The 24,625-nt window shown below is 32.9% G+C and overlaps 1 protein-coding gene across 1 annotated transcript in view; it reads right to left on the minus strand.

Moving 5' to 3' along the window:
- Positions 1-24,346, minus strand: part of Lim3 (Lim3 homeobox protein) — a 213,845-nt gene extending 189,499 nt beyond the window's left edge. The window contains exons 1-2 of the mRNA XM_072520972.1: positions 24,140-24,346; positions 12,661-12,862 (exon numbers count right to left, since the gene is read on the minus strand). Coding sequence (XP_072377073.1) covers positions 12,661-12,808 — 148 coding nt within the window. The 5' untranslated portion in view covers positions 12,809-12,862; positions 24,140-24,346. The remainder of the gene's footprint in view (positions 1-12,660; positions 12,863-24,139) is intronic.
- Positions 24,347-24,625: the final 279 nt, after the last annotated feature.

The following is a 24,625-nucleotide window of genomic DNA, read 5'->3' on the forward strand; positions in this document are numbered from 1 at the left end:
TATTATTAGTTAAATAAATTGATATAAATTATCGTGCTTTTTAATAAATTAAAATAAGAACAATATAATAAATAAGTAAAGAATTAATAAATAAAATAGAATTAATAAATTATTAAAAATATAACATTATCAAAAAATAAACTGCTCTAATGAAAATAAACATTCAAGAACTCATAGTTTTATTCAGATGTTATCTTGTGTGTCATTGGATGGGACTGGAGATTGCTGTGGATGATTGTATCTTTCTTTATTTCTGTAATAAAACTGGAACTGGAAATCGTTGGACACTGCCAGCAACTTTAATCTCCAAGTAGATGAAACAGGAGACCCAAGAACTACTATTCCGTTTGCCTGGTGCTTAATTGTAAAATAATTGTATAAAAGACTAAACTTGTAAGGCTCCTACTTATCTAATCTTAGTGCTTTCTGTTCTTTTTTGTTTATTTTCTTTCCTCCACAATTTAAATGCTATTTTTGATCTAATACGGAACTGCATCATAACTATTTAGGTCGCTATGGGTCGTTTTTTTCGAGGTTCCAATCCTTTTTAATGCCTTTTTGATGTTGTTTTGCTCGAAGGATCAATTTATAATTCGAATGCCCGGACTTCTCTTTCGGCCATGTGAAATAATACATAGTCGAATGCTGTGAGGTAAATGATTTAATGGTAGCTCAAAAAATATACACTTAACGTAACTTCAAAATGTAAATTAAAATATAGATATCTATTACAAATATATAAGTACAATTAGGAAGTTAAGATAAATGTGAGATTACAAATTAAGGGATTTAATTTATGGTTAAACACCTGGTCAAGAATAGGGTAACATGTTTATTGGACCGACATACGTCAAGTCAACAGAAAAACAACATAAATGAGCTCAGAAAGATGACAAGCTTCCTGGACATGCTCCAGTCAAGAGACATTACTGTTGGAGACTTAAGCTTCAGTCTCTGTAACAGAGTACGCCGACAGATATTTTTTGTGGGTCGCTAAAGGACTCCAAAAACATATGATGCCCGTTCAGTAAACCTGTACAAACTGGTATAGTTGCTACCAGTTTGCAACAGACTGTTTCCAGAAAAAATCACGCAAATTAGATTTTTTCATTATTTTAAAATTTGAAGAAATGATGGTACACGACATAAAATATAAATCTTATATATTTATTATTTTTTTTAAGTACTTTTCTCGTTTTGTATAAAATAATAAAGCAAATTCAAATATACCTATAATATATAAAAATATTAATCGTTTAATCGCACTTAATAATAATGTGACTCCACCAATGGTAATATATTTATCTAGTATCTCCTGGACGAGATAAAACTGTAGCTGATTTCCCATGTGAACTAATGGCAACAGTCTCGACTTGCGTCCACCCCGTAACCTTAGTACACAGCCACGTGTCGGCTCGCACTAGCCCACTCCACACGTGCCATCAAAACGTGGTTATTCTTTTAGGTCTCTTGGCTGGTGTGTAATTATGAACATTGACATAGGATACACATCTGATCGCAGAGGACTTTTAGATGGGGTTTTAATATGATAATGTTTTGTTTGGATGGGTATTTTTTGAAACGGCAAAGTGGTAGTTAAGAAGGTTCGCAGGAATATTAGATCACTGGTTAAATACTGTTGGGGGATTACTTTTTAATATTATGTTATTAGTGCGTTTATAATACGCCCACCCTGAAAGCATTTTGTGGTTGATACAATTAAATCACTTTAATAAACGCTTTCTCACGATAATTGTGTTAAGATTTATTCGAATTTTCCAGTTCTGCGTTTCGTATATTATTGGATTATAGTATTTTTAATAATTTGTTTGATTTAATGTCTATTGTGCAAATAGTATGGAATAATTATAATTCGAATACTAATTAAGACATTTTTTTAATAAAAGTCAATTCTTCATTTAATAAACTGTGAAACTACTTTCTTATTGCTTTTTGTCATACTTTTTGTGATCTAGTCTTTTACTATTTTCATCTCGGATACATCTAATCTGATTTTTTTTAAATTTCGAATTAACATGTCTCGACATCTTTGGTGGATTTTTATTTTTATTTTTATAGATAAGCAGAATGCTGGCTACATTTTTTATTCAAAACATTTTTTTCTACGGCGTGAAGATTCCTGGTAAATCGATTTTTTTTACGTTTTTACCCCCCTTGGAGGGGGTTTTAGGGGGAAGCTCGGGGGTAAAAGTGGTAAACTTCTTTGCATTTTTTTTTGTGGTCCTATAGTTAACCCTCTATTGCCCGACTTTTTTGTAAACTTAAGAGAAAATGTTTTAATTTTTATATATGCTCAAATATGCATTTACAACAACTAGTAATTTTTTTAGATTTTTTAAATTTTGTTTGGGGAGAGTGTTGGGAGTGTTGCCCTCAGGCAACTGTGGGCAGCAAAAACTAACGAATTAAGTTATATACTTATTTATTATGCCAATCAAAAAAACAAGTAAGTATTTGTAGTTGCAAAACATAAAGCAACTTTACATTTATCGCACATTACTTTAGGAGTATTACAGCATCCTGGTTTTTTGCATCTTCCCTTTTCTTCAGAAAATACTGGCCAGTGGGAGGTTTGGTCAAGCCTAACTTCCTATGGGAAAATATCTGGGAACCTGGGTTGATGACAAAAATGACCAAAGCAGAGAAATCAAAGTCCGAATTGAAACTGCAAGGCAAGCATTTGTGAAAATGAAGACAATGCTTACCAACAGAGACCTTCAGTTGCATCTCAGATTGAGGGCTCTAAGATGTTACATATTTTCTATCTTACTATACGGAATGGAAGCTTGGACATTGAAGAAACAACACATAAGGAAAATAGAAGCGTTCGAAATGTGGTGCTACAGAAGAATATTAAAAATTCAGTGGGTTCAAAGGATTACCAATGCTGAGGTACTACGACGTCTAAATAAGGAGTTAGAAATTATGAACAGCATAAAAAGAAGAAAACTAGAATATTTGGGTCACATAACCAGAGGAGAAAAATATGAGCTGCTGAGAATTATTATGCAAGGAAGGATCCAAGGAAGAAGAAGCATAGGAAGAAGACGCATCTCCTGGCTGAAGAACCTTAGAGAATGGTTTAACTGTAGTTTACTACAACTTTTCAGAGCAGCAGCCAACAAAGTGACCATAGCCGTTATGATATCCAACCTCCGATAGGAGATGGAACTTTAAGAAGAAGAACTTCCTTTGGTGGTACAATAGCAGAAGGTCCTCTCTTATGTTTTTTTACAATTTCTTTCTCAATTTCACTGAGCCTGGGGTGTCCTTTGTTTTTGATCTGGTCAGTTCTTGCTAACAGTACGCTACATACATGGGACTTAAACTGTAACAAAGGCAAAGGCTGTAACTGGTTTTTCTTTTCAATTTCAAAGTAATCGCAATCACGACGATACAAAAACCAGCTGTTAACAACAGCTAAATCCAGAAGGTGAAAAAATATTTTTAGATACTACTTTTTAGATCTTATGTCTGTTCGGTAGAGAACAATTAGTGAATCCATAAGATCGACACCTCCAATAAATTTATTATAAAATTGCACTGCATTTGGACAGCATACATCAATTCTTGATTTTTGTTTCTTATCCCACCTCTTGACTAACGAAGTAGGCTCAGAACCAATAAATGTACTAAGCAAATGAACCGGTTTATTATCGTACCACTTTAACGCTGTTAGTATTATGCCATCTACTGTAGCGTGCTTTTCTTCTACAGTACCTCTGCCTTGTTTCTTCAAATTCTTGTCATCAGAAAAATGGCAATTAGGCAATCTGTTTGAACGAACAGTTTCCAAACATTGCAGTCCACGTTTTTCCATTTCAATCTGCAACTGAATGCTATTGAACCAGTTGTCAAAATATACTTTATAGTATTTATTTGGTTCGACTATCTCCCACAATCTTATTACTACATTACCGCTGGTGCCTACATAAGGTAAATGAAGAGGATGTTCAACAGTTCCTGTATATCATTCCCAGTTATAAACAATACCATTGCTATCACACAAAACAAATGCCTTGTATCCCCATTTTTTGGGTTGGTTGTTCTTCATATTGTTTTAAAGAATGTGCCCCTTTGAATGGTATCATTTGTTCATTAATACATAATTTTTCATTCAGTGGAATACTCTGAAAATTTTGAACTAGACCGTTGATGAATGGTCTAATTTTGTATAACTTATTATTATTGTTGACCATATTTTCGTTATTATTGAAATAAATTTTAGTTTTTATTTCTTCCCAGCGATTCCTAGATATAGTGTCAACTATTTGAACAACACGTGTTTCCTTCTGTCAAAATTATCTTGTCCTTGGCAAACCATATATTGACATCAGTAGAACAGATCCAATAAATTGGTTTAATTCTGCTAGTGTCATATTCACTGATTAATTTATATTCTTTTGCAGTGCATACAAATTACTTTGTTCTACTATGTTTTCCAGCATATTGGTGATATCATCTTTTTAAAATAATGTAGAGCATTATTTTACATTGTATCGCAAGAGCATTATTTTACAAATTCAGCACGATATAAAAAAATAGAAACCAAGTTCAGAAGAAAACCTTGGTAGAGTAAATATGAATACAACAATAAAAGTATAACCACTAGAATGAAGTGTAGTCACAGATGTTATCCAGCACATTTGCTAAGATCAAAATACCCCAGAACGATCTTTGCGAAGTTTGTGGAAGAGAAACATTATCGGAGATCTGAACCACATTGTCTTTGGTCTACTTTGTGTTGTTAATTAAAATGCCCTGATCAACCTTTGGGCTAGAAGGATGTAATCCCTGTGTAGGAATCCTTCCTATTGTCAAAAAGGTGCCAAATGTAGAATGTAGAAATAGAATAAAGACAAGAACAATGGAAACTATGTATTTTACTTACTCGGTAATAATCGTGTGACAAATAAACAAGGCTCCAATAATACTTATTATTTATTTAGTAAAATTGTCAAAAATATTCTTTTGAGCAAGATATAATCTTCTATTTCACAACCTTAACAACATTCTCCACGATAAGCAAGTTCTAGACATGGATTTGTCTTCTTGTAGCAATCCAAGGTACACTCGTTAGGATAAGTTCGACCATCTGAACCACATACTGGAAGCCATATTTCGGGGCATATGCAAGGTGGAACTGCCTGTACATATATAAATAATAATAAAAATGCCACGAACACAAAAATAAATTTCATCTTAAACGGTTTCTAAACTTTGCTTACTAAAATAAAATCGCAAAGATATTTATAGTAAAGGAAATAATCATTAAATTAAACTCCATACGTGTTTATCAGCCGGTGTGTGATTATTATTCAATTGGTTAAAGTACTAAAAATGATAAAATATTAGTAGTTTTATTGGTATTAAACGATCTTAACTGTAATTTAGACAAAAAGTTAAAATTTGAGAAATTTTTTTCTATTAGTATTTTATCTTTTTCGTTGAAAAAATAAATATATCTATTCAAAAGAAAGCTAAGTAGTAAGAGCTTAGTGGTGCGCGCCACATAATTAATATAAAAAATTAAATTATCAAAAGTTGTCAAATATGTCAACTCTAACAGTTATTTGTGTACCAAGGGCATTAAGTAGATGTTTATGGCGGAGAGCGACTATCTTACAAGTCGCCAGGGGGTATACACATCTATTAATACCCACGGTGCCTACAAACTGTTTATGTCATACTAGTTTGTTATCGTATTAAAAATATTTTTTTAAATTTAGAAAATATAAAAAAAAATTAGAAAATATATCAAACATACACAAATAATTGAGATAACAACCGGAGAGTTAAGCAATGCCCTCAAAAGATCGAAAAACGGTAAAGCAGCAGGACCTGGAGACATTCCAATTGAGTTGGTAAAGTATGGACCAAGAATATTATATGAGATGTTGGTTCAACTATTTAACAAATGCTTAAAAGGACAAAATATCCCTGATTATTGGAATGTTGGATACATTAGCTCAATATTCAAGAAAGGGAATAAACGCAAATGCTCTAATTATAGGGGAATAACTGTTATGAGCTCAGTGGGGAGATTGTATGGTCGAATAATAGAAGAAAAAATAGAATCAGAATACAAAGACATAGAAGACCAAAATTGATTTCGTGCAGGAAGATCGTGCACTGATGGTATATTCGTTCTGCAGCAGGTAATCGAAAAACGGTAGGCAAGGAATCTATCTACCCACCTATTGTCTGTAGATTTAGAGAAGGCATACGATACGGTACCTTTGAAAAAACTGTTTCAAATATTCACGAAAGTAGGTCTCAGTAGAGAGTATGTGGATGATATGGCAAATATTTACAAAAATGCAAGAAGTGTCTTGAAAGAAGGAAACTATATCTGAATCATTTCCAATAACCATGAGGCTTAAACAAGAATGTTGCCTATCTCCGACCTTATTTAAAATATATATTCAATCATTGCTAGAGCAGTGGAGGAAACAAGTATCCGGAATGGGAATAGACATAGGCGTTGGTAAATGTCTAACAACTTTATTTTTCGCAGATGATCAGGTAGTCGTAGCGAATGATGAGGAAGACATGGACTACATGTTTAGAAAACTAAAGAAAGAATATGAAAAAATTGGGCCTCAATATGAATATGTCAAAGACAGAGTATCTTAAAATGGGAGGTGATGAAGAAAATGCAGAGTTAGAAATTAGAAACACAAAAACATGCAATAAATATAAATATCTCGGATCTATAATATCTAAAGAAGAAACACTCAAAAGAGACATCGAAAACAGAACGCACCAGGGAAAAAATCGGTAAACATTCTAAACTCTCTACTATGATCTAAAGATATTCGGAAAGAAGCGAAATTGACAATATATCGAACCTTGGTAGAGCCTATTATGACTTATGGGACAGAAGTTTGGCAGATCACGAAAAATATAGAAAAAGAATAAAAGTAGTAGAAATGGATTTTCTAAGGAGAGCGTGTGGTGTATCCAAAAAAGATCATATCAGGAATGAAGATATTAGAAGGAGGACAAATACTGTATATTCCAGTGTAATGATGTCATATATGATCATAAATGAATATCTGCGACTGTCAAACCTAAAAAGTGTAAATGTCAAATCTATCTTCCATCGGATCTGATGATCCATAATGTTATGTAGTTATAATAATTTAATTTCATATTTTGTAACTTAATTAATAAAAATGCTATTACGACGTTATAAATTTTTTTGTCTGTATGCCTGTGCGGGCTATAAAGTATACTATTATGGGGGAGGGCCATGAACTTTTTTTGGGGGAATCTGGGGGAAAATTAGAGTTAAAATGGTGAGTTAAAAGGCACTTTTTACGCACTTTTGAATGCCATAAAGACATTTAAAACTTATTGGTATTAAAGTATTTTTATTTGTATAGTAACGAAAAATCTTAAAATTTTAACCTAAAACCTCAAGAAGCCCAACAAGTGCAAAGAAAGAAATGTAGTTTAGTTTATGAAATTAAAAAAGCATTAATAAAAGGCGAATAATATTGGTAAAGTTACTTTATTTGTCTAGTACAAAAATTATTCTTGTAGGTACGCTAAAGCTCATACAACATATTCGAGTCTTCTGGCTCGCTGATATGGAAATCGAACTATTACTTTTTTAGTGTCTGCTTCAATGTCTCGATGAACATGAAGGAGGCAAAGACCCGTGAGTTGGGTTTCCCCATTCTTGCTCCCAGCCAAGTCTTCAGTCTTCTTAACGTAGAGAAGACTGTGTGCTGTAGCCACACTGACTAAAAAATAATAAAATGTAATTTTAACGTCTCTAATCTTCTTGGCCACCTGGATGATTGGCTCTATTAGTCTGTCTTCTCACAAATCTAGGTAACTTCACTTCAACGTCCAATTCTTCTGCTAATTATTTTACTTTGGTAAAGATTTTACTTTCTTCGCAGTTAGATCTTCTAACTTTCAAAGTCGACATAAGATTGGAAACAGCCTTAGTCGCCAAGTTAGCATTAAGAGATTTTGTTTGTAGAATTTGGCTTAGTGGCAATGTTAACTTTAGTATGTCAATCAGTGACATCATTGATACTAGATACTCAGTTGTGCGTAAAGAACTAAGCAAAGTTAATGCAAGTGTAACAGTCTTGGGATCCTTGCATGTTGAGATAGATGTTAGTGCTTCAATTATAACGTAAAATGCCAAATATGAACTGGATTACGCTTTCATGGTGCTCAAACCATCTTGTTTCGCATAAACTTTTTATGTTTTGTCCAAATTTCATTTCTCTTGGCTGACATGTTAAAAAATTATATTACTAACTGGATATTTATATGTCTATTCTGTGATTTTTATTATTTTAATATTTTTGAATGTAGTTAATCTACTGAATTTTACCTTTGTTTATTTTAATGATATTTGCATTTTTTCCTTTGATTGGTGTATATCTCATTTGTTTTGGGATTCAAATATTTAAAAATAGTGGCGCCCTTCAATATTTAAAAATAGTCTAATGAGATAGCGTCAGCATCTTTTCCTTTTAACAATGTTCCAATTTAATGATACTCTAAAACGTGTATGATTGTTGTAATGTTGTGCAAATATTCAAAAAAACTAGGAAATATATGTAAATATTACCAAAATTAATAAGATCAAGATTTTTCATAAAATGTCAATATTGTAAACCTATTTTTACCTATACATTATATTTGATTTTAAATAAATATTCAACATATAATTATTGAGACCACACCTTCTACGTATAATCACTTTTTAAACGCATAATTTGCTGCCAACAAGTGTACCAGGTGTTGAAACCATTAACAAGGAGCCATTCTCATAATATTATGCAAAATCACGGGGTGCTTATTAATTACGTCTTAACTACCGAGGGAGTGAACTGGAAAATTGGTAATTAGTTATAAAAATTTTTACTTTATAACTTTTATCATTTGAATTAAACAGGAAGTAGATATTATGTGCTCTGTGTTTAGTATGTTTAGTACTTTAAAGTGATACTTATGTCAAGAGCCAACAGAATGTTTTTAACATTCGTAAACCTCATCGTGGCGTAGTTGAACCGCAGACGTCAATTTTTTAGCGATATTTTCAAAAATAATTTTTTTGTTAAATTTTCTTTTAGGTATTATTCTGTGATAAATTTATAATTTTGTATAAGAAAGTTTTGATAGATTAGTATTTATTTGAACGAGTTTATGTTCCTTGGGGTTCAGCCGCACTCTGTTTAGTAAGTAACGACAAGTACGTATATATTTTCCACATGTTGAAAACCAAGCGGGGTACAAATAAAACCCAAATTGTTCAAGCGACGGGGATTCCTCGCATCTCGATGACAACACTATCGATGATTACCAATTTATTTCATAGCTGCTACGAAGACGTATTTATCTCACTATCTCAGAACAGTTTTAGTTCTAGAGTGTTCAGTTACGTTTGTAGTAACTATTGACTGGTTGTCAATATAAAAAGAAGTGAAACATCAAAGTTTCAAAATCCAAAAAAGTAACTAATGGCGATATTAGAAGCAGACGCTTACGATATTTGTTTTAATGATTTGGTACTAGAAGATAGTTCAGGTCATATCGAAGGGACTGATATAGTGATAGAAATTCATTAGGTAGATGAAGTGTTGCAAGCTAGTGATGGTGAGATCAGTAATCAATTAGTAAATTATACCATACTGAATATCTAACTCTAACGTTGAAAGATGGTAGTGTATGGCCAAAAGTTCCATTTACTACGATGATAAAGAGAAAAAGAAACTTTTTAACTGATTTGACTAGTCAATTTCCCATCATAAAAGAAGTTTTTAAACTATTTTTGTGGCAAGATATTATTAATGTGATTTTATCAGAAACGGATAGAAAAGAAGAAGCATACTATGCAAAAATTTTTTTTGCATAGTATGCTAGACTTTTTTTTTGGAAAAAAACTGGAAGTATTTGTTGGCTTGCTTATTATTTTTGGAGCCTGGCATGCTGTTAAAGAACCAATATGGGTATTATGATGCCAAGATCCAACTTTATGTCGTCCTGTATTATCATCTACCATGTCTCGCAAGAGACATCTTCTTATGGTGCCTATCCGTTACGGATCTATGGCTATTCTGACTTTGTTGACTGCTGTCCTGAAAAGTCCGGTAGTGGTTAAGTTAAACCATTTTCGCAGGTTATGCAGCCAGGATATTCTTCTTCGTCCTGGACCTCTTTTCCCATGCACTTTACCTTGAAGTATGGTCCGAAGTAGATTGTATCGTTGTTCATTGCGCATGATATGGCCCAGGTATTCTAGTTTGCGACGTTTTATGGTTATGATTAGTTCGCGCTCTTTACCCATTCTATGTAGTACTTCTTCGTTGGTAACTCTGTCTATCCAAGAAATCCTCAACATGCGTCTATAGCACCACATCTCAAATGCTTCGAGTCTCTTCAGTGATGCTTCAGTTAAGGTCCATGACTCCACGCCATATAAAAGAACGGAGAATACGTAGCATTTTAGAACACGAACTTTTATTTCCAATTTTATATCGTGGCTGTTAAAGATTTTTTTCATTTTGACGAAAGCTGATCTTGCCTTCTCGATCCTTATCTTAATTTCCGTCGGTTGGTCCCATTGTTCATTTAAATTTGCACTCAGATAACAAAAGTTGGTGATTTGTGTTATAGGTTGTTGGTTAACTAGTAATTGACCAGGTGGTATCCTATTTTTGCTTATAACCATGTATTTGGTTTTTTTGATGTTAAAATCAAGCCCAAACCTGCTACTTACTTCTGCCACCCTGGAGACAAGTGTCTGCATACCTTTAAGACTGTCTGCAAAAATGACAGTATCATCAGCTTATCTTATGTTGTTCAATCGTTCTCCGTTTATAAGTATTCCCTCGTCTATGTCCGTTAGCGCTAGGTTCATAATGTGCTCTGAATATGTATTGAACAATAATGAGGACAATATATATCCCTGTCGCACACCCAGACATCCCTGTCGCAAGAGACATGGTAGATGACAATTTCGACAATTTTGAAACAAGAGAAGAAAGAACTGATAAATTTTCCGTAATCAGAGATGTCTTTGATGGTTTTGTATCAAATTGCAAGAAATCTTTCAATATATCTGAACACTTGTGCGTGAATGAGCAGTTAGTTCCATTCCGAGGCAAGACTCCTTATCGTGGTAACATGAAGAGTAAGCCGGATAAGTACGATTTAAAGATTTGGTGATTGGCTGGTTGGAGTTTGGCATAGACAACCAATATGCAACTTGATTTAGGTAAGCTATTTCATGAAAAAAAAAAAAATGCAATATTATAATTTATACTTTGGGTCAAAAAAAGAAACAAATTTGAGAAAGGCCAAAGACAAAGGGTAGTGATGGACCTGGTTAAACATTTATGTGCAGGATATGGAATTACTACTGACAACTCTTTTATCGGTATTGGGTTAGTCGATAAGCTTTTATATAAAAATATAACCTTGTGTGGTACACTGTCCAAAAATAAACCTTATATTCCAAACGAACTAATTCCAGCGATATATAAGAAAGACTTTTCAAGCATATTTGCTTTTATGAGAAATAAAACCTTAGTTTCTTACGTCCCAAAGAATAATTCAGTAGTTATTCTTTTATCGGCAGAACATAAAGATGACAAAATAAGTGAAGAAAAAGATAACAAACCGGATATTATATTACACTACAATAAAACAAAGGGTGTAGTGGATACAACAGATAAATTGACGAAAGAGTTCACAACTCAAAGAAAAAGTAACCGGTGACCGATGGCAAGATTTTTTCATCTGCTGTACATTGGTTGCATCAACGGTTATCAATGTAAAACAATTTATACTAACCATTTTGCATGAATTAAACTTAAGGAATGAACAACTTGTTCCCGTTATTTCCAGACAGCAGCGATGTTTTTAATGCGCTAGGAGTAACGACAGGAAATCTCGAAAGTTTTGTACTCGATGCAATCAATACGTATGTATTATGCAGAATATTCATAAAATAGTTTAATAAAAACAGTTTGTAACAAATATGATAATTAAATTATTATTTAAAATTTCACAGCATCCTATCTTTTGTCTTAATTATTTTTCTTGATTTTCTAATTATTTCATTTTATTTTTTCAAATATGTCTAATCGTTTATCAATGTTTACAGTATATAAAAAATATATATTTTTTATGATCAGCTTGTATTTCTTTTTGATATTTCTTAATTATAATAAAAAAAATAAGCTAAAACATCTGCACCTCCCTCGATAGGGATTTAATGTTAGTTTTTGATCATGGATTTATGAAGGTTAGTAAGAAGATTACAATATGAAGATATTTTTCTAAAATTATATTTTTACTGTCATATTCTAAGGAAGGCCGCGTAGTTGTTTTTCATTCCCATTCACGCCCGTTGATGGTTACTTAATTTCACTGACGCACATGTACATGGAGATTGGGGGATCACATCTTCGGTTAAGAGAGTCAAGTAAAGAGTTTTGTCGACAAGATATTAACAAAAATAATTTTATTATATATTAATATTATAAAATACTTACAATAATATAATATTCATATCAATATTCGGAGGAAATTCGTCATTGATGTTAAAAATAGAAAAGTACATATATTAGATTTTATTTCAAAATACAGTTTTCTTTTATTTACCTTCAAGCGCTTTGTTTCTAGCCAACAAGGCTAAAAGGACATCGGAATTAGGAGGCCCATCCATCGCGTGAGGAGGCATCATGGGCTGTGTGACTGGCGGTAAACCTGGAATATGTGGCAGGGTCCTGGGTTGATCCAAAATGGACATAGTAGTTGCGTCTCCTCCCGATTAAGACGGGCTTATGGCGTATGCTACTGCTACCTACGACAAATTAATGGTATTAGAGCATTTCTCTACATTACTAATAAACACATTATACACGCATAGCTACTATAAACTAAATAGTATAAAAACTGTGTAAATTTGTTAAATATCTGGGTTAATAGGAAGTTGTTTGACGTATATGTGCTCAAAATTAAGAGTGATTTTCTTTAAACGCGAGACAAGAGCAGAGACTGATCTTAATCATGGTTATTGTATGTCTTGTATTTACTCAAAGTATTCATATTTCTAATTATTATATGCATAATATATTTTTTACTCTAAAAATCATCCAAACACTGTATGACTGACCATTTATACTGTTTATCCCTACAATGTCAAGTTAGGAGATTGTGGGGAAAACATGAAATTAGAACAAGAAATAAGTGATTCACAGATGGGATTTAGAAAGGGTCTAGGAACTAGAGAAGCAATATTCGAAGTCAATGTTCTGACACAACGATGTCTGGATATGAATCAGGACATATATGCGTGCTTCATAGATTTTAAAAAAGCTTTTGACAGAGTTCAACATGAAAAGCTTTTAAGTATTCTTAAGACCAAAAACATAGGTAGTAGAGATCTACAAATTATATCGAATCTGTATCAAAATCAGAAACCAAGAATAAGAGTCGAAGGAGAACTAACAGAGGAAGTAAGTATACTTAGAGCAGTTCGACAAGGGTGCATACTTTCACCACTCTTATTCAACGTCTACAGTGAAGTGATATTTCAAGAAGCTTTATTGGATATTGTATAAAGTATTTTGGTCAACGGAAATAGCATTAATAATATTAGATAATCAGATCTAGAATAGAAATGGCAAGAAACACGTTCATAATATTGAAGAACTTACTTTGCAACCGTAACCTTAATATAGAGATCAGCACAAGAATGCTACGTTGTTACGTTTTTTCTACTTTACTATACGGCATGGAAGCGTGGACCATAAAACAGTCTGAAATCAAAAAATTAAACTCCTTTGACATGTGGTGCTACAGGAAAATCCACAGAATATCGTGGACTGAAAAAGTAACTAATATAGAGGTGTTACAAGGAATGAAGAAAGAATGTGAAGTCATAAAAACTGTTAAAATTAGAAAGATTCAATATCTGGGTCTTATAATGAGGGGCGAGAAGTACGTTTTACTTAGGTTAATTATGCAAGGGAAGATACAAGGAAAGAGAAACCCAGGACGACGTAAAATATCCTGGCTAAGAAATTTGAGAGAGTGATTCGGTTGCAGCTCATTTGAATTATTTAGAAGCGTGGCCAATAAAATTAAAATAGCGATGATGATTTCCAACTTCCGATAGGAGAAGAAACCTGAAGAAGAAGAAGAAGGGAAAATATGGCAAAATCTTACGAAAAATATGGTGTAATTAAAAATTCGTCTTCAACACGGTTGGATAAACGACTTGTTAATGCGATTTCAGTTCAGTGAGTAGTACTTCTAAAACAATTACAGATAATATTAGAAATTGTATTAATTATTACAAACACAATGTGTATTGTTTAATTGTTTCTGTATAAATATGATTTTTAGCAAAAAAGTACAAAGTTTAATTTGAAAAATTATTATTTGAACATCGTATTGTGTAAAAATAAATATGTATTATGTTCTCGAACCTTTTCATATAAATTTTTAGCTGCGAAATCTCTTAAGCTTACGTTATTCTTTCTTCCGCATTAATTGTATCTATAGTTTCTAGAATCTACAAGTAAAATAATAATGGACATAGAAAAAATAATAAAAATAGGAACTAAAAATAAATATAAAAAAGACCAAATACATGATAATAACAAAGAAAACAAAAAATATACCAACAAACATACATTTGGGAAATATACCGATAGAAAGGGTTGATAAATACAAATACCTAGGAACCTGGATTTCAGACAATAATGATCAAACAACCAAAATAAGAGCCAGGATAGATATAGCAAGAAATGCGTTTGTAAAAATGAAAACAATTCTCTGCAATAAAGACCTTAGATTAGAACTGAGAGTAAGAGCACTAAGATGCTACGTGTTTTCGATACTGCAATATGAACTTGAAAGCTGGACATTGAAGCAAGAACACTTAAATAAGTTACAGTCCTTTGAAATGTGGTGTTCCAGGAGGATGCTGAAGAAAAGAATAGCATAGACACAAAAGAAAACTAACACGGAAGTATTGCAATAAATAAACACACACATTGCGAAATAAACACAATAAAAATAAGAAAGTTACAGTATCTGGGAAATGTAATGAGGGGACAGCGATGAACTGCTAAGGCTGTTAATACAGGGAAAGATAAGAGGAGGAAGGAGTATAGGAAGAAGAAGAGTGGCATGGTTGAAGAATTTAAGGGACTGGTTTAAATGCAGTTCTATAGAACTCTTCAGAGCAGCAGTAGATAGAGTAAAGATAGTGATGATGATATCCAACCTCCGATCGGTAGACGGCACTTTGTGCCGAAGATTGTGTAAAAATAAACTTTATGTTCTCGAATCTTTTCATATAAATTTTCAGCTGCGAAATCTCTTAAGCTTACGTTATTCTTTCTTCCGCATTAATTGTATCTATAGTTTCTAGAACTACAAGTAAAGTAATAATGGACATAGAAATTTAGTGCAATGAAGAAATTAATACTCCGATAAACATAAATGTAAAATGAAGTTATGAAAGTCTTTTAATTAAATTAAGAGAAAGTATCTCTTACTTTTTTGTGATATTACTTAGATTTTTTACTGTAGGTTTAGAAAATTTGTACTTTTTCTCGATACTCTTACATCACGACGTACTAGGGAAGCTCTTTTTTGCATACAAATGCTCTTACAAAAGAGCATTAAGTTTAGGAAAAATATTTACGTTTTATAGATTTCGAAAATGCCTTTGATAGAGTACCACATACATTACTATTTTAACGGTTGGACTTAGTTGGTCTGCACACGTATGACATTGGATTGCTTAAAAATATTTACTACAATCAGACCGCTTGTATTAAGGTAGATTAAGATGTAATAGCTAAAGTTTCTATTAAGCGTGGTGTCAGATAGGGATGTGTTATGTCACCGATGTGCATATTGCATGACGCCTAATTATCACATCCACTTTTATAAAAAAGTTCCATTACCTACTAATTTTTCTTTTTTTATTTAGCACTGGTGGCATTTTGAAAATGTATGAGAATAAAAATTATTGAATACCGATACAAATACGACAAGTTACACAAATTCAACAAACTTAAATTCTATATTTGTTTACGTAATAATATTGCACTAAACTAGCAATGTTCATATTCATCCAAAAACGATATAATATTATCTTTGCCTTTGCATTCCTCATTAGAGACACACTTCAGAATACCTCCGTCTTCCTCTCTCGTTACTTGTTTTCCTGTTACACGTCTCTAATTTTACAACTTTGCGACTTTGCGACGAGAACGTGATATATCACGTTTTAGCGATCAATAACTACAGGCATAGAAGGCAGAATAAGACCGAAATCACAATCACTAAACTAGCAATGTTTATATTCATCCAAAAACGATATAATATTATCTTTGCCTTTGCATTCCTCATTAGAAACAGACTTCACAATACCGCCGACTACCTCTATCTCGTGCCTTGTTATCCTGTTAAACGTCTCTGATTTCACAACTTTGCGACTGAGACGCAAACGTGTTATATCACGTTTTAGCGACCAAGAACTACGCGCATAGAAGGCGGAATAAGACAGAAATCACAGTATATTTTCTTGTTATTTACAGGTCGTGATTGTTGCTTTCTAATTACGGCTGTTAAATCATAGGGTAGTGATATTTAGCCCACCTCTACTAGAGACGATGTACAAAGAGCGAGAATTGATCAACATTATCATATAGATAATATAGACCTACGGAAACAGGACCACCTATACTAGTGGCAGAAATAAGAGCAGCCATAATATCACTAAAAGAAGGTAGAGCTCCAGGACCAGACGGAGTACAATCTGAATTTCTTAAACTTCTTGATGATGAATCTTTAAGAGTACTATGTAAAATCTTCAATAATATCTATGACACAGGCAATATCCCAAAAGATTGGCTACTTTCAGAATTTATTACCTTACCAAAGAAACAGGGAGCAAAAAAGTGCGGAGAATATAGGCTAATAAGTCTAATGAGCCATACATTAAAACTTTTTCTTAAAATTATACATCGTAGAATATACAAGCTATGCGAAGAGAGAATACAAGACACACAGTTTGGATTCATGAAAGGCGTAGGTACAAGAGATGCACTGTTTAGTCTACAAGTATTATTTCAAAGATGCAGAGATATGACTTGCGATATTTACACCTGCTTTGTGGACTACCAAAAAGCATTTGATACAGTTCAACACCAAAAAATGATGGATATTCTAACAAAAGCCCAAATGGATGATAAAGATCGGCGTATAATACAAAATTTATACTGGAACCAATCAGCCACAATAAGAACGAATTTTGGAGGTGAACCAACGGAAATGATCCAGATTCTACGAGGCGTTAGACAAGGTTGTATACTTTCACCTATATTATTTAATCTATATTCAGAGGAAATATTTAGTGAAGCCTTGGAAAAATGCGAACATGGAATACTTCTAAATGGAGAACGCCTAAACAACATCCGTTATGCAGACGACACCGTTATTTTTGCAGACAGTTTAAACAATTTACAGCAACTAATAAACAAAGTAAATGAAGTAAGTGAAAGATTTGGACTTCAAGTAAATATAACAAAAACTAAATTTATGATCATCAACAAAAATAAAGTTAGAGACGCTCAACTACTTATCAATAATACACCAGTGGACCGAGTAAAACAGTATAACTATCTTGGAACAACAGTAAATGAACAATGGGATCACTCACAGGAAATAAAATGTAGAATAGAGAAGGCTAGGAGTGCATTCAATAACATGGCCAAACTCTTTAAAAGCCACAATCTTAATCTGGAGATAAAAGTAAGGCTCCTACGATGTTATATCTTCTCAATATTGTATTACGGAGTTGAATCCTGGACACTAACTGAAGCAATGGAGAAAAAACTTGAAGCCTTCGAGATGTGGCTATACAGGCGAATTCTAAGGATATCATGGACAGACAAGATAACCAACGAGACCGTATCACGAAGAGTGGGCAAAGAAAGAGAGGTGATGTATACCATTAAAAGGAGAAATTTGGAATATCTCGGACATATAATGAGAAACAGCACTAAATACAGATTACTGAAGGTAATCCTACAGGGTAAAGTATTCGGAAAGCGAGGAATTGGGAGAAGGAGAATATCATGGTTGAAGAACCTGAGGAAATGGTTCTCCACAACAACAACGAATCTATTTAAAGCATCAGTCAATAAAATAATTATAGCCAGAATGATTGCCAATATTCGGAACGAATAGGCACTGAAAGAAGAAGAAGATCATATAGATAGATAGATGAATAAGAAAGATCCAATACTTCGGCAATATAATGAAAGGACCTAAATATTGCTTACTTCGGTTGAATATTCAGGCAAAATTGAAGGAATACACTAATTCGGAAGAAAGCAACTGTCTGGTAACATTAGACAATGAACAGGTCGAACGGTCGAGGAACAGTTTCATCTAGCTGCTGATTGAGAAACATTTCATCAGCTTGTTAATACCAAGATAGCCAACGCTTAAAAACAAGCACGGCTCACAAATAAGAAGATGATATGTCACTGCTGTTCCCATCCGTGTAAAACATCCATGGACTGTCACTGAACAGGAGATATTATTCTGTTACCTGAGACCAAGATATGTCCGTTCATTTATTTTTTTAGAATCTATTTTCAACCATTTTGGATTAAGTTTGTAATCTACAGAATCTAAGTCGAAGAAGAAGATTGATATTGAAATATATGGCAGCGTTAAAGAAATTAGTAATTGGTGACTCTGCTTCTTACTTAATATTGTTCTGTTCACTCGTCCGGAACTATTCAAGCTAATTTTGGAGGTACTTAATAGTATGGAAAACAAAGCTAGTGACCAAAAATTATCAATCAAATCAACTTTTAATTAATAGCATATTGCAGATGATAGAAACCTATCAACACAAGAAAATATAGTACTACTACAAAAAAAAAACAAAACAAAGTATACAGGAAAATAAGACACTGTAAAAAAAACTAATTAGATAAATTTGTTAGATCAAGGCACCAATCTGAGGAGATTGAGGGTTATTTTATAAAATCCGACTTCACAAAATGATCTCAAAATTACTTAAGTATGTAAACGAAACATATTTACCTAGACAATACGGTCAATATGCAAGAAAGTCTGAAAAAATCACCGTTACACAAAAAACTCAGAACTTTACCGAAAAATCAGCTAAAACAAACACGATCAAAACGTTATAGAACCATACTCCGCACTACTTCTAAAGTTAAACATCTTTTTTATAACACTGACTTTATCGTCCTTATTAAGCGTTCCGCTATCTCTATTAAAAAATACGGGCGACAGTGGTAATAGATTTTTATATTATTGGTAAATAAAAGTTAATCTTTGTGTACATTGTCACAGTGTTCTATTTGAAACAAAATATTTGAGTTTGCTCTTGCAAAAAATAAGCAAACACAAATATCAATATGTATATTAGCCTTTTGTGTGCCTTGTACATGCTGATATTATTGGCTAAATATATTCATGGCTCTTGTATTTCTCTTTAAAACAATCTTACAGTGTACAAATTATTTAATACTCCCAGAATTGCGCAGAATTATAATTATAATACTATATAAAAAAAATAAACTATTGTTCTTCTTCTTCTTCTTCCCTCTTGTATGTGGGCTTAACTTCTTCGAAAATTAGACATGTCTTACAGCAATTGAAAAATAAAAAAGTTCCTGGTGAGGATCGTATAACATCTGAAATGTTAAAAATGGCCGGCAACATCGTTGTAGAAGTTGTTAAAGTTTTGTTGAATAAGTTCAGAAAAAAAAAATAGCCAGTCTGTGGGAAAACACTGAAATAATACTTTTACATAAGAAAGGAGACACTACTAATATTGAAAACTACAGACCTATAAGTTGGTTGTCACACTGATACAAATTGCTAACAAGAATAATAACCAACCGCATAACACAAAAACTTGATTTATATCAACCAGTTGAACAGGCGGGATTTAGAAAAGTGTTTGGTACTAACGATCACTTACAAACCATCAGAACACTGGTAGAAAAAACCACAGAATATAATATACCTCTACATATGGTACTTATGGACTTTCACAAGGCTTTCGATAGTATTGAAATTTGGTCCTTTTTGTCAGCCCTGAGGGATGCTCGAATAGACTCACGGTACACTACACTTAATAAAAACATTTATGAATAGGCCACATTCCATATCAAAATCAATGAAGACGAAAAAACTAAAAAAATGCGTCTTGGTAAAGGTGACATTAGACAAGGTGTATGTATTCAAACAGCTCGACTGGGAGCAAAAAGGTCTAAATATTGATGGGATACGTTTGAGACATTTGAGGTTTGCGGACGATATAGTATTATTTAGTACAGATATCAAGGAACTGGAGCAAATGCTCAAGGAATTAAATCAGCAGTCAAATAAAATAGGTCTTAAAATGAACCTTCAGAAAACAAAAATAATGAGTAATATACAAACTAATATTGTTATTGACAACGTCAGTCTTGAAAATGTAGACCACTATATATATATATATATATATATATATATATATATATATATATCTTGGACATACCATTAAAATCGGTAAAGAAAACCAAATAGCTGAAATAAAAAAAAGCATCAAATTGTCTTGGGTAGCTATCTGTAAGTTAAGCTTTATCTTGAAAAATAAAAATATACCAATGTGTCTAAAACGTAGAGTTTATGACAAATGTATCTTGGACTGGAGACCATGGCCTTTATAAAGAAAACCTTAGAGTTACTCAGTATAATCCAAAGAGCGAAGAAGAGGGCCATGCTAGGGATTAGTATGACAGACAGGATTCGAAATATCGACATTCGTGAAAAAACAAAGATTACTGATGTCGCAGAACGTATAGCAAGGCTCAAGCGGCAATGGGTCGGACATGTTGCACGAGATAATCCGGAAAAATAGACACAGAGATTAAAAAACTAAAGACCAAGAGAGAGAGCTGTAGGCGAGTAGTAGACAGACCACAGAAGAGGTGTGCAGATGATGTCAAACAAGTCGCGGGCAAGCAGTGGATGAGCATTGCCAAGAGTAGAAATCAATGGAAGCAAATGGAAGAGGCCTATGTCCAGCAGTGTACGAATACAGGCTGAAGACGAAGAAGACATGATCAAATGATTTGGAAAAATCTGTGTATATGGCATCTACCTGTTTACGGTCTTCCATTTGAGATAATATATCAGATTTATAGCAAACCAAGTTTGTTGCAGTGGATTTTTTGCTATGAAAACCATGTTGTGATTGAGATATTAAGCATTTACATAACAAAGAAAGTTGCTTTGCTATAAGACAGTCAAAGAGCTTGGAGATTTCTAATTGTATACAAATGCTACGATAATTTTTAATGTTGTCTTTCTGACCATTTTTAGATATAGGAACAACATAACTTTATTTCCATGAATAAGGAAACATAGAGGTTTCCAGAGATCTATTAAACAATATAAAAAACGGCATTACAAGGGTACACACACGATTTAATAAAAAATTAGGCACTCCATCTGGGCCAGCAGTAAGCTTATTGAACAGCTCATTTATGCTATTAAAAATATCGGTCATGATAATCTTAGAAGGACAAATATTGAAATATATAGAGGAAAAAGCAATGAAAAGGTTATTGTACATCCCTAATCTAATAGGAAAAAATATTGTTTAGAGAATGGTCAAATGCAATAATTATACCAGTGTACAATGAGCGAAATACAAGAGACTGTCAGAACTATAGCGGCATATCCCTATTAAATGTAACAGCAAAACTGAAAGAACAAAGCGGATTCAGAAAAGGACATATCACACAATATATTTACCGTTCAACAGGTATTAGAAAAAGCCTTTAAAAAGTAATGAAGTATACATAAGTTTTATAGAAAATCATTCAATGTAATCGAAAGGAAAACTATATGGAAGAGTATAAAAAAGGAATAAGTAAGAAAAGATCTAATAGAAGCAACTGAAAGTATATATATGAAAACATCTAATACAATAATAAATTAAAATATGTAATGGCAATCATTTAAAACAACACAAGAAGTTAGACAAGGAGAAAGTTTAAGCCCAGTACTTTTTATAAATGTAATAGATGAGATGAGGTGAAAGAATGTAAAAAAACCTTTAAAAACTACTGTATAGGATGGAATAGCAAGCAAATGATAAATGCAGAGATACGAGCATTTGAAGATCACATACCACTATTCGCCGAAACAGTAGAAAAACTGAAATACAATATGGAAAAGTGGAACGTAGATGCATAAAAATGCAACCTAAATTTAAATTAAGCGAAGACACAGGTAATGAAAATAAGCTCGAAAGACCTAATTGAAGTGATGATAGCTTAACAAAAAGTAAAGCAACAAATATATAAATACCTAGAAATGGTAATAAATAACAGAGGAAGCATTGAGGACGATCTCAACAACATTATAGACAGCAACCTTAATATCCCTTATGTCCCTTCATATCGATTTGTTAAGTAAGAAACTAGCCTCAGCCTGCTATGCAATAAGACTTGTTCGAAGGAAATCAATTTAGCATCTTCCAAAATAACATATTTTTCTTTGTTCGAGTCTCATCTTCGATACGGCCTTCCTTTTTGGGGTTCTAGTACAGCTGCCCAACCTGATGTTATTTTTAAATTACAAAAAACAGCAATACGGTATCTTTTTGGCCTCAGTAGAATAACACATTGCAGAAGCTACTTTAAAAATCACAGAATTTTAACTCTTCCCTCTTTATATATTCTAGAAACTGTTTGCTTGATTCGTAAACACCTACATGTTTTTCCAGCAAGACCTAATCATGACTACTCCAACAAAAATTCAACCTTTGATGTGTATTTACCTATCTTGTCCACTGAGTTAGTAAAGAAATCTATATTATAGTCGGCAAAAAAATTATACAACCATCTTCAATTGCAACTTAAGTCTACAACTTCTTTCCTTAAGTTCCGTAAATTGACAAATGCCTCATATGTAGCAACTTAAACTTATTCGTAAGGTTTTATTATGCAATTTGCAGTTTAGTTAAATTTTGCAATGGATTGTATATTTTATTATCTTTTATTTTGTGATATTAACGATTTATGTAATTTTAATAAATTTTAATTGTTATTGTTTGTTTTTTTTTGTAAGCTTTGTCCATAAAATTGTACAATTTTCAGTGACAATAAAGCATATTTTTATTCTGTTCTAACAGATAGAGAGTACAGGAAAACTATTTCAAGCAATAAATATAGGATTCCTCAACAATATAGAAATATCACGAAAAACAAAGATTATACGAAACCATACATTCAAACCAATGTTGACATACGAAGCAGAAAACTGGATTTTAAACAGAAGATACCAGAGTCGGACACAAGCAGCAGAGATACCTCAGAAGAACGACAGGAACTAAAAGAACAGACATACCCAGAAATCAACAAATAAAAAACTGACTTAACATTAAACCGTTGACACAATAAAGGAAAAGAAATTAGCATGGTTCGGTCATATAACACAGATTGTCAGTAACAGGCAAATGAAAAGAGTGTGCGAAATTAAACAAAAAAACAGAAGGGGCAGAGCAATAAAAGAGTGAAACGACATTGCAGACATATTAAAAAATAAGGGTAAGTCTTGGCAAAAAGCCACACAAATGGCGAAGAACAAAAAAGAGTAGAGAAAATTCATCAAAAGCTAGACGAGAAGGGGAATGCTTACATGTATGTATGTACTTACCTTTTCAATGGTAAGTTAAAAGTCGAAAAAATTGCAATTTTCCCACTTAATTATTAATAACGCAAGAACAACACCGACATCTTCACAAGTAACATGTAGGTGTTCTTTCTATAGCTATTCATTAACCAAAAAAATTGCTAGATAGCTAGAGTATTTAAAAGTCTCAAGCATGGTCTCTTTTACTTATTTCCCTGGGGTACAATAAATTTTAAATGATTAAGAAACTATAATAATATGCTTAAAAAATGAACTTTGATTTATTTTTATTTTATTCAAGTTGTTGAGTTTATTTCTTGTGTAGATATTTTATAAATGTATAAAGAAAGATTTATCATGCAATATTACCAACAATTACCTATGATGTACTACTATTCCAGGCATTAAATCAAATTGTATCACAGGAAGTTCATAACGAAAAATGGAAATTAAAATCACTACTAATACGCCAAATCTTGTCCCGAATCCAGAAGCTGGAAATCCGTAAATCTCTCCAGATACGTATGTTTCATGTAGGTGATATTTTTCAATTTGAGCTCTAACTTAACTTGGTCTGTCCGATTAATTTCACTAAGTGTTCAAGGCGAGCTATCCCGAGATTCACTGTTTCGCCAAAGACAGTGTATAATCTACCCCTCCAGAGGACTCTCTCGATCGACGCCATTATTAAAATCAGTCTTCATAATAGAGCGTGACGTCACACGCGGCGCTAGGCGGCGGCGCGCGTCCTGGACACTCCCCCAGAAGAAAAGGACATCGCTCCTTTTCTGGATAAGAATTGTACTCGTGCACTGATCGGACATATTTTTTTACCACGCGTCTGGATTTCTCAAGAATATTTGTA

Source organism: Diabrotica undecimpunctata, chromosome 1 (genome assembly GCF_040954645.1).
Source record: "Diabrotica undecimpunctata isolate CICGRU chromosome 1, icDiaUnde3, whole genome shotgun sequence".
Classification (NCBI taxonomy): domain Eukaryota; kingdom Metazoa; phylum Arthropoda; class Insecta; order Coleoptera; family Chrysomelidae; genus Diabrotica; species Diabrotica undecimpunctata.